Genomic DNA, 10,773 nt, shown 5'->3' with positions numbered 1-10,773 from the left:
ATACAAACTCCTTGTTGGGATTTGAACCCAAGATCCCAGCAGAGCTTAACTACTGAGCCACCATTCTGCCCACAATGATCCTCTTTTATAATATGCTCTCCGTCCCTCATTTGTATGTTTAACATGTATTCCAGGACCTTTTTGAGATGAGATTTTCTCTGTATTATTAACCAGTTTTCTCCTCTATATCAAATTTATATGGTTAAAAACAAAAGAAAAACCTCTATTTTACATTCACTGCAGTATAAACTCCCCGTTCTCTACGCTCACAACCTGTTGAATAATCCATTACAGAAGCTTTTTTTTCTGGGAGTATAATGTCACAAAGACGTAAAGTGAGCTGAGAGTATAACACGGAGAGCTGTCACAGCCATGTCACCCCTCCCTCCTCAATCTCAGATTCTCTCTCCCTCTCTCGCTGCCTGCTTCACTCTGTTGCTCCTTCTCACACATGCACTTTCCCATTTTACCTGTCTCCTGTACATTTACTCTGGGAATGGCTTCATTTTCTGCAGGATGAGCAATATCACATCTCCCCCAGATCACTGTGAAAGACTTTTGGGGACACGCGTCTTGGTGGCTGCCGCGTACTCTGTGTATTCAGTGTCTGGGACTTTGGCCAATGTTTTGGTTATCTACCTGGTCTGCTCCTTCAAGAAACTCAAGACAACGAGTAATGCTTTCATTGTGAATGGCTGTGTTTCTGATCTCCTAGTCTGTGCATTTTGGATGCCTCAAGAAGCCATATTAATTTCCACCGGTCGCCTGGAGAACCCCACCTATAGGGTATTCATGGAGGGGGTCTTTTTCCTTTGGATGACGGTTTCTCTATTATCCCATTCGCTCATTGCGTTAAACCGTTTTGTGCTCATCACTAAACTGCCAACTGTATACCATACTGTGTATCAGAAGAGGAACACAGAGTGGATGATTGCTATGGCATGGGTAATGCCTCTTGCTTTTTTACTTCCTTGGCTCTTTGGACAGAGACATTATGAAGTAAACCTCCAATGCCCCAAACTTAGACTTTACGTGTTTTGGGGCCATGAAGTCCCAATCTCCAGTTCTTACACCGCTATCCTATCTACAGTCACAGTTTTAAGCCAAACAATAATCCTTTTTCATTGTTATTTTCGAATTTTTAGAAAAGTGCAGGTCAGTCTGAAAAGAGTTAGTGTTCTGAACTTCCAGGTGGTCCACAACCTGCCCTGCTCATGCCCACGTAAGGACAAACGGTTAGGTTTGTATGTGCTGATTGTCTGTTGTGTTTTCACAGTGACCACAGAGCCCTTTGCATGGTCAGTCCTCTATGGCTTGTTCCAGCCACTACCTCGAGGTGTTGAGACAGGCAGCTGGCTTTTGCTTTGTCTTCTATTTGTGCTTAACCCCTTCATCTACACCTGGAAGAATGAAGAGTTCCGACGGTCCTTCCGAGCTGTAGTTGGGGGAGAGTTCTGGAAAAGCTCTGGAGTCAGCGCTGATCCTGTAGTGCAAACCATTTCCCAAAATGAGTCATAAGGTGTGCTTCATTCATGGTGTTACCAGTGCATTTCCCCTCCTTCGGGACAAACACATCATAGAATCTCAGGAGAGCATCTGACTCACAAATCGAAGCTTGTTCTTGACTATGTACATCCTCTGTTCTTACTTTTGTATTGATAGTTTCTATGGAAACATCCTGCATTCATCTCCACCACCCCCCTCATCCCGTCAGCTCCATGGGCCAGTGTAAATTAGCCCTCGGCGGGCAACACAGGTTGAAATTCTCACAATCCAACATATATTATTTGCAAGGATTGTCGGTGAAGAATTTCTGAGAAAAAGAACATTCTAGTCAAGTAAACAGACGGCAGCCTATTTAATTTTGCCAAAAGAAAAAAAAATGTGTTCCACAATCTCTGAGTGGATTTATGTTGATGGAGCCAGCATTAAAAATGACACAGAATAATAATAATGTGTTTGTGACAGGAACAGACAGCATGAGAAATACAATTCTGTAGGAAGACACATTTTAGTCTGAATAATAAAATGTTCTAATAAAAAGGACATTCAAGATTTGTCTATGAAAATATTTAACAATATTGGAGAATATTTAGCGGATATGTCTATTCTGTGCCATTTTAAAGGACTTTTCAAAAATGCTACCCCATAAACCTTAATAATTATGTATCTGATGAAATGGAAGTGCATTAAAATACTTACCGAATGCCATCGTCCTTGGTTTCCATCTTTGCTTAGGTCCTCTTCTGGGTCACCTAACTTCTAATCTGAATTGAAGTCACGTCACCCAGAAGAGGACCAGGGCACTGTTGGAACCTGGGAGAGATGATGATAGCTAAGTATTTTAATGCACCTACATTACATTATATACAGATTTAGAAAGGATTATGGGATAAAATTTTTGACGAAGTAGTTTAATTTGCCTTAAAATTGGGTATGTATGGATAATGTTGGATAGACCACTTAAGATGTTCCTACAAATGAATTATTGATGATTTCTGTTGGACATAAGGTGTATACTTCATGCAATGATCTCTACATAGATTCTAAAACAATTTCCCGTTCCATCATATTAAAAGCACTTCTAAATTTATATTGTTATGATATGTTCTGTTGTTTTAGGAGGCTTATTTTAAGGGAGAAAGAAAGTTGGAGATTCTTAATGTCCCATTTGCTACCTTTCCTTATTCACTTCTCGCTGGTAGTTACAGACTGTAATGTTGGATGATCCTTATGGGCTGTATAAAATAAGATATGAAATACTTTTTAACTACTCACTTTTCTCTTAAATATCCATATTTTTGGTTCTAGGATTGAATTTAGGTAAATTACTACATTGCTATAAAAAGTGTCTGTCTGGCTCCTTTCATTCTACAGCCAACTACCTTGTATGTTACTTTAGTGATGCTGTATGCTTTTATATTAAGTAGAGATAAGTAAACCTGAAGTTTTGTGTTCAGTATGAACTCAGACTTTTCCAAGAAAACCAAAGTCGGAGTTTGGGAGCTTTATGACTACAAACCACTCGATCGAACATCGCTGTGCTCTGGTACGTTTGGTGTTCAGTCCAGTGTGAGCCGCTTGCAATGTTTGAACTACTCGCACTGGGAGTAACAACAGCGTGATTGGATGTAGTGTGCACACCCCTAAAAAATGGAAAAACCACTGCCCACCTTCCCTTGGAAGTGTTTTGTTTATGGCTGGCTGCATGTGGGTGGAAACATGAACTACCAATAACTGACTTCAAATGAAGTTCAGGTCAAGTCCAGGACTAAAACCGAACTTTAAAAAAGTTCAGCTGGACCAGCAGGACCCAAACTTACATGGGTCCGCTCATCTCTAAAAGTATTCAATTGACTGAATGTTTTACAGAGTGTAGATACATGTATAAAAATGTATCATGAATAAAATTATCTTTGCTCCAAAATTTTTTCTTAAATGTTACAAAAATCCATAAGTTCACCTAATTCGGTTGCTCTTTTTTTGTTTTGCTTTGCGTCACTCCACTGCAGAAATATTCACATTTGTTACTTTAGGAGCGCAATCTGTGAAATCTTTTTGCAAGCCAACTGGGTGTTTCCTCAGAGTCTTCCTGGGGGGGCGTTCGAATTTTTGCCTCCCTCCCAGATTCTGCCAATCACAACTCAGAAATGTCTCAGTCTGCTAGATTTGTAGATCAGTTGCTAGCTGTGATTTGCAGTATCTAGATAAGAGGAGGGAAAGCACACACCCCTAGAGAAGACTCTGAACAATCGTCTAGTTGGCCTGCAAGCAGAGATTTCACATAAGGCTCTTCAAAAGCAACAAATGGGAATAACCCTGCAATGAAGTAACGCTGTTCAAAATGGAAAAGAAAAGCAAAATCAGGTGGGACTCATAGATTTTTGTAAAGCATTTAACCCATTTTTTTTTATTAATTGACCAATCCTCTTTAAAAGGGAACTTGACTCTAGGCTTGAGACACTAAACCAACAGCATGTCATCATGCAGTTGGAGGTTAGTGCTCCAATTATGCCCATGTTAAAACTAGTTGTTATGACATAAGGTAGTAAACAAGCTTATAGATTGCACATGACGAGTGACAGTCTCTCCACTAACAGCATCCATCATCCATTGTGAGGCCAAGCGTACCATCCATGGCTTCATCTGAACCTGTCCATGCACCCAATGCTGCTGGAAGAGATACTCAGACTTGGCATGGGTAATTTTTACGCACACCTTTTTTAATATGGGCATATTTGGAGAACTAAACCGAAGCAGCATAAGGCTATGTTCACACGTGGCATGTTTTTTGTCAGTGCATCTTGAGTGCATCTTAAAATGCACCAAAAACGCACCGCGGCAAAAACGCATAAAAAAAGCTATATGTTTTTACCGCATTTTGCCCAATGCGGTTTTTTAAGTCAAATCTATTGAAAGGAGGGCTCAAAAACGCGGTAAAAATGCATAAAGAATTGACATGCTGCATCTTGGCTGCATCTTGAAAAATGCTGCCAAAATGCAGCCAACAAAAGATGCCCAGTGTGGACAGCAAAACTGAAATCTGATAGACTTTGCTGCGAAAAGGAAATGCATGTATTTTGGTGCATCTTTGTGACCGCAAAAACCTTCCCAAAAATGCAGCAAAAGATGCCCTGTGTGAACTTAACCTTACAGCATTGTATTAGCTTGGATGAATCTCACTATTCTATTACTTTTGGAGGGATAGGACTCATTCAGACAAGTGTATAATCACTCCAGGTACGCCACAAACCCTACATTGGAAGCACACGGCTCTATGAAAACCAGTTTATGTGGTTTTTCACGATTTTCCATGTGGAGCAATGGTATGAATAGAAATATATATATCATGCACTATGTTGCTGTAGAAGGACTAGGTACTCAAAAATGAGATTCAGGTAATATTTTTTTGCAATCCAAAGTTACATGTGCAAAAATATAAAATAGAATATAAAATAATAGATATAATATATGAATCACAGGTGTCAAAATAAACAGACAAAATAATGTAAAAAATATTCAAGAGCTTGGTGGAGGAAAGTGAGGCGTTTAATATTCATGATCATAAAAATGAAATTGAATTCCTAGTATAATAAGAGGTGATACAACTAACTCAATGCATGCCTCTATATATAAGCTAAAGATACACTTTATGTATAATCTCAAAAGAGATAATAAAACCAATGCAAAATAAGCAAAGTCATTTGGTAGTAATGTAGAAAATTGGATTAAAAAGTACAAAAATAGGAAATATCACTGAATGAAATGGAAGGGTAGTGACTGTGTAGTGGGGGCGTCACCCCCCATAATACCTGTACTCAAGAGATGTAATGTGAGTACATGTACAAAAGTGTGGTGTATGGTGAACCTTTGATATACAGATGAAACCAGAGGCTTACATACACAATCTAAAAAGACACATATGTAAGTTTCTCTCACTATCTGACATGAAATCAGAATAAACCTTTACCGTTTAAGGTCAATTAGGAACAAAAATTATTTATATTTGCCAAATGCCAGAATAATGAGAGAGAGCATGTTTTAAGGCATTTTTATTGCTTTCTGCAAAGTCAAAAATTTACATACACCAAGAGTACTATGCCTTAAAACAGTGGTCTCAAACTCAACTGGGTGTATGGGCCGCACATAGGAAAAAAATTATTTGGGGGGGAAGCATTCTTTGCAGGGCCAAGTGACATTTTAGTGATTCCATGTATTTTCTTCTATACACCTTTGGATCACTTTTTGTGAACATTTTTTGCTTGTTCATTAAAACAAGCCTGCATTTTTTTGTTACGTTTATATGTAAAAAAGCATTTTTAATGGTAAAAAAAATATTTTATCTTTCTTGTGCCCAGTAGTAATGTGCCCATCCATGTGCCTAGTAGTAATGTACCCATCCTTGTCCCCAGTAATAATGTGCCCATCCTTGTGCCTTGTAGTAATGAGCCCATCTTTGTGCCGAGTAGTAGTGTGCCCAGTAGCATTGTGCCCATCCTTGTAGCATTGTGCCCATCCTTGTAGCATTGTGCCCATCCTTGTAACATTGTGCCCATCCTTCTAGCATTGTGTCCATCCTTCTAGCATTATGCCCAAGTAATAATGTCTCCAGTCCTCATCCTAGTTCCCTATTATGCCACTCTTGACATACACAAAAAGAAGAAAAAAGATTCTTCTCACCTTTCCTCCATTCCCTGTTTTCTATTAACTGCTTATTGTGGCCTGCAGACCCGTAGACCCCGTGACAAATGCGGTACTGTGCAGGGCGCTGGCGCCGGCAGGGCTTTACTATACTTGATTAATTTGCGGTGCAGCGCACTCTACAAATCACAGGCAAGCAGGTGACTTCATACAGCGATGTTACCTGCTTGACATAGGAATCAGTGGCGTAACTAGAGTTCGATGGGCCCCGATGCAAAATTAGGACCGAGGCTCCCCCTTGGGGTACAGGATGATTACGCTGACACTTGGCTCTTTCCCTCAGCATGCAGCTTTCCCATGCTCTAATATCGCTTTTTCCCCTCAGTACCAAGCTTTCCATGTTCTGATATCCATCTTGTCCCCAGCACCCAGGTTACCAATGCTCTGCTAAACAACTTTCCCTCAGCCTCAGCACCCAGCTTGCCCTTGATATCAGAGCATAGGAAACCTGGGTGGTGAGGGAAAGATGTATAGCAAAATATGGGAAAGTTGAGTGCTAAGAGAAAGATGTATAGCAGAGCATGGGTGGGTGACCCAGCACTCAGCATCAGCTTGGTGCTGAGGACAAGATAGATATCAGAATATATGAAATCTGGGTTCTGAGGGATATCAGAGCGTGGGAAAGCTGGGTACTGAGAGAAAAATGTATAGCAAAGTATGGGAAAGCTGGGTGCTGAGGGAAAGAGCCTCTTTCTCTCAGCACCCAGCTTTCATATCCCATGCTTGTATCTTTGTCCTCCATCCTGGTATATAGCCTTATCCATCTTTCTTTTTTTATTTCTGTACATTATATTTGAGCTATAAATAACATTATAGATTTATTCATGTTGCATCTAAAAATGGTAGTTGCTTTTTTAATGGTACACGAGTTTTGGTATTTTTAAGAGTTTTTTTTGGCCCTTTTAGTATTAATTCTGCTTTTTTAGTATCTGAACTTTTAAAACTGCCACACGTGTAGACATTCACACAAATGCAGCCATATACACTAGATTTCTCTTTATATACAGTGCTGACAAAAAGTATTGGCACCCCTGCAATTCTGTCAGATAATACTCAATGTCTTCAATGTATTCAATGAAAACCAAAAAAAATTTTTATCATAAAGCCAAATTGGATATAAGTCCACACCAAACATAAAAAAGAGGGTGGACAAAAGTATTGGCACGCTTTGAAAAATCATGTGATGCTTCTCTAATTTGTGTAATTAACAGCACCTGTAACTTACCTGTGGCACCTAACAGGTGTTGGCAATAACTAAATCACACTTGCAGCCAGTTGACATGGATTAAAGTTGACTCAACCTCTGTCCTGTGTCCTTGTGTGTACCACATTGAGCACGGAGAAAGGAAAGAAGACCAAAGAACTGTCTGAGGACTTAAGAATCCAAATTGTGAGGAAGCATGGGCAATCTCAAGGCTACAAGTCCATCTCCAAAGACCTGAAAGTTCCTGTGTCTACGGTGCGCAGTGTTATCAAGAAGTTTAAAGCCCATGGCACTGTGGCTAACCTCCCTAGATGTGGAAGGAAAAGAAAAATTGACGAGAGATTTCAACGCAAGATTGTGCGGATGGTGGATAAAGAACCTCGACTAACATCCAAACAAGTTCAAGCTGCCCTGCAGTCCGAGGGTACAACAGTGTCAACCTGTACTATCCGTCGGCATCTGAATGAAAAGGGACTGTATGGTTGGATACCCAGGAAGACCCCACTTCTTACCCCGAGACATAAAAAAGCCAGGCTGGAGTTTGCCAAAACTTACCTGAAAAAGCCTAAAACGTTTTGGAAGAATGTTCTCTGGTCAGATGAGACAAAAGTAGAGCTTTTTGGGAAAAGCCATCAACATAGAGTTTATAGGGAAAAAAAGAGGCATTCAAAGAAAAGAACATGGTCCCTACAGTCAAACATGGCGGAGGTTCCCTGATGTTTTGGGGTTGCTTTGCTGCCTCTGGCACTGGACTGCTTGACCGTGTGCATGGCATTATGAAGTCTGAAGACTACGAACAAATTTTGCAGCATAATGTAGGGCCCAGTGTGAGAAAGCTGGGTCTTCCTCAGAGGTCATGGGTCTTCCAGCAGGACAATGACCCAAAACACACTTCGAAAAGCACTAGAAAGTGGTTTGATAGAAAGCACTGGAGACTACTAAAGTGGCCAGCAATGAGTCCAGACCTTAATCCCATAGAACACCTGTGGAGAGATCTCAAAATGGCAGTTTGGAGAAGGCACCCTTCAAATCTCAGGGACCTAGAGCAGTTTGCCAAGAAGAATGGTCTAAAATTCCAGCAGAGCATTGTAAGAAACTCATTGATGGTTACCGGAAGCGGTTGTTCGCAGTTATTTTGGCTAAAGGTTGTGCAACTAAAGCCCGCTACACACGCTTCAATATATCTCACAATCCGTCGTTGGGGTCAAGTTGTAAGTGACGCACATCCGGCATCGTTTGTGAGGTATCTGCGTGTGACATCTACTTGCGATCAGGATTGAACGCAAAACCGTTGATCGCAAACACATCGTATCATTCTCTAGAATTGAGCGTTTTGTTGCACGAACCTAGTCAATTGTAACGTGTGACATCCCTCATACGATTGTGATGTCTGAGGCTATGTGCGCAGGTGTGCGCTCTGCACCGCAGCTTAAAAAAGGTCTGCTTCAGAGCGCAGCTGAAAAGCTGCGTTCTGAAGCACCTCACAATGTCTGTCATTCACTAATCTCTGTCAGTCGGTCACTATCTCTGTCCGTCACTCTCTGTCCATGTCAGTCTATCCCCCTCTCTCATATACTCACCGATCCCCGATCCCCGGCGCTGCACGGCGTTCACACTGCTCCGGCGGCTTTTACTGTTTTGAAAAAGCCGGCCGCCCATTAAACAATCTCGTATTCCCTGCTTTCCCCGCCCACCGGTGCCTATGATTGGTTACAGTGAGACACGCCCCCACGCTGAGTGACAGGTGTCACACTGCACCCAATCACAGCAGCCGGTGGGCGTGTCTATACTGTGTAGTGAAATAAATAATTAAATAATTTAAAAAAACGGCGTGCGGTCCCCCCCAATTTTAAAACCAGCCAGATAAAGCCATACGGCTGAAGGCTGGTATTCTCAGGATGGGGAGCTCCACGTTATGGGGAGCCCCCCAGCCTAACAATATCAGCCAACAGCCGCCCAGAATTGCCGCATACATTATATGCGACAGTTCTGGGACTGTACCCGGCTCTTCCCGATTTGCCCTGGTGCGTTGGCAAATCGGGGTAATAAGGAGTTATTGGCAGCCCATAGCTGCCAATAAGTCCTAGATTAATCATGTCAGGCGTCTATGAGACACCCTCCATGATTAATCTGTAAATTACAGTAAATAAACACACACACCCGAAAAAATCCTTTATTAGAAATAAAAAACACAAACATATACCCTGGTTAACCACTTTAATCAGCCCCAAAAAGCCCTCCATGTCCGGCGTAATCCAGGATGCTCCAGCGTCGCTTCCAGCGCTGCTGCATGGAAGTGACCGGAGCTGCAGAAGACACCGCCGCTCCGGTCACCTCCACGCAGGTAATGAAGACAGCCGCGCGATCAGCTGCTGTCACTGAGGTTACCCGCTGTCACTGGATCCAGCGGTGGCCGCGGGTAACCTCAGTGACAGCTCAGCTGATCGCGCTACTCACCGCCGCTCCTATCACCTCCACGCAGCAACTGAGGTGAGTTGCGCGATCACCTGAGCTGTCACTGAGGTTACCCGCGGCCACCGCTGGATCCAGTGACAGCGGGTAACCTCAGTGACAGCAGCTGATCGCGCGGCTGTTTTCATTACCTGCGTGGAGGTGACCGGAGCGGCTGTGTCTGCTGCAGCTCCGGTCACCTCCATGCAGCAGCGCTGGAAGCGACGCTGGAGCATCCTGGATTACGCCGGACATGGAGGGCTTTTTGGGGCTGATTAAAGTGGTGAACCAGGGTATATGTTTGTGTTTTTTATTTCTAATAAAGGATTTTTTCAGGTGTGTGTGTTTATTTACTGTAATTTACAGATTAATCATGGAGGGTGTCTCATAGACGCCTGACATGATTAATCTAGGACTTATTGGCAGCTATGGGCTGCCAATAACTCCTTATTACCCCGATTTGCCAACGCACCAGGGCAAATCGGGAAGAGCCGGGTACAGTCCCAGAACTGTCGCATATAATGTATGCGGCAATTCTGGGTGGCTGTTGGCTGATATTGTTAGGCTGGGGGGCTCCCCATAACGTGGAGCTCCCCATCCTGAGAATACCAGCCTTCAGCCGTATGGCTTTATCTGGCTGGTTTTAAAATTGGGGGGAACCGCACGCCGTTTTTTTTAATTATTTAATTATTTATTTCACTACACAGTATAGACCCGCCCACCGGCTGCTGTGATTGGGTGCAGTGTGACACCTGTCACTCAGAGTGGGGGCGTGTCTCACTGTAACCAATCATAGGCGCCGGTGGGCGGGGAAAGCAGGGAATACGAAATTGTTTAATGGGCGGCCGGCTTTTTCAAAACAGTAAAAGCCGCCGGAGCAGTGTGAACGCCGTGCAGTGCCGGGGATCGGTGAGTAT

The 10,773-nt window shown here is 42.6% G+C and overlaps 1 protein-coding gene across 1 annotated transcript; it reads left to right on the top strand.

Annotated features, from left to right (window-relative positions):
• The first annotated feature begins 400 nt into the window (after positions 1-400).
• On the top strand, positions 401-2,847 carry GPR88 (G protein-coupled receptor 88). Its single transcript, XM_075320982.1, has one exon. It carries the CDS (start codon positions 517-519, stop codon positions 1,516-1,518), a length of 1,002 nt encoding a protein of 333 aa, XP_075177097.1. The 5' UTR covers positions 401-516; the 3' UTR covers positions 1,519-2,847.
• Positions 2,848-10,773: the final 7,926 nt, after the last annotated feature.

Source organism: Anomaloglossus baeobatrachus, chromosome 8 (assembly GCF_048569485.1).
Source record: "Anomaloglossus baeobatrachus isolate aAnoBae1 chromosome 8, aAnoBae1.hap1, whole genome shotgun sequence".
In the NCBI taxonomy this organism is placed as follows: domain Eukaryota; kingdom Metazoa; phylum Chordata; class Amphibia; order Anura; family Aromobatidae; genus Anomaloglossus; species Anomaloglossus baeobatrachus.
This window is presented reverse-complemented; position numbering and strand designations above follow the sequence as displayed.

Excerpts from the sequence above, each read along its gene's own strand:
- GPR88 (XM_075320982.1), top strand. The coding sequence starts at position 517 with ATGAGCAATATCACATCTCCCCCAGATCACTGTGAAAGACTTTTGGGG.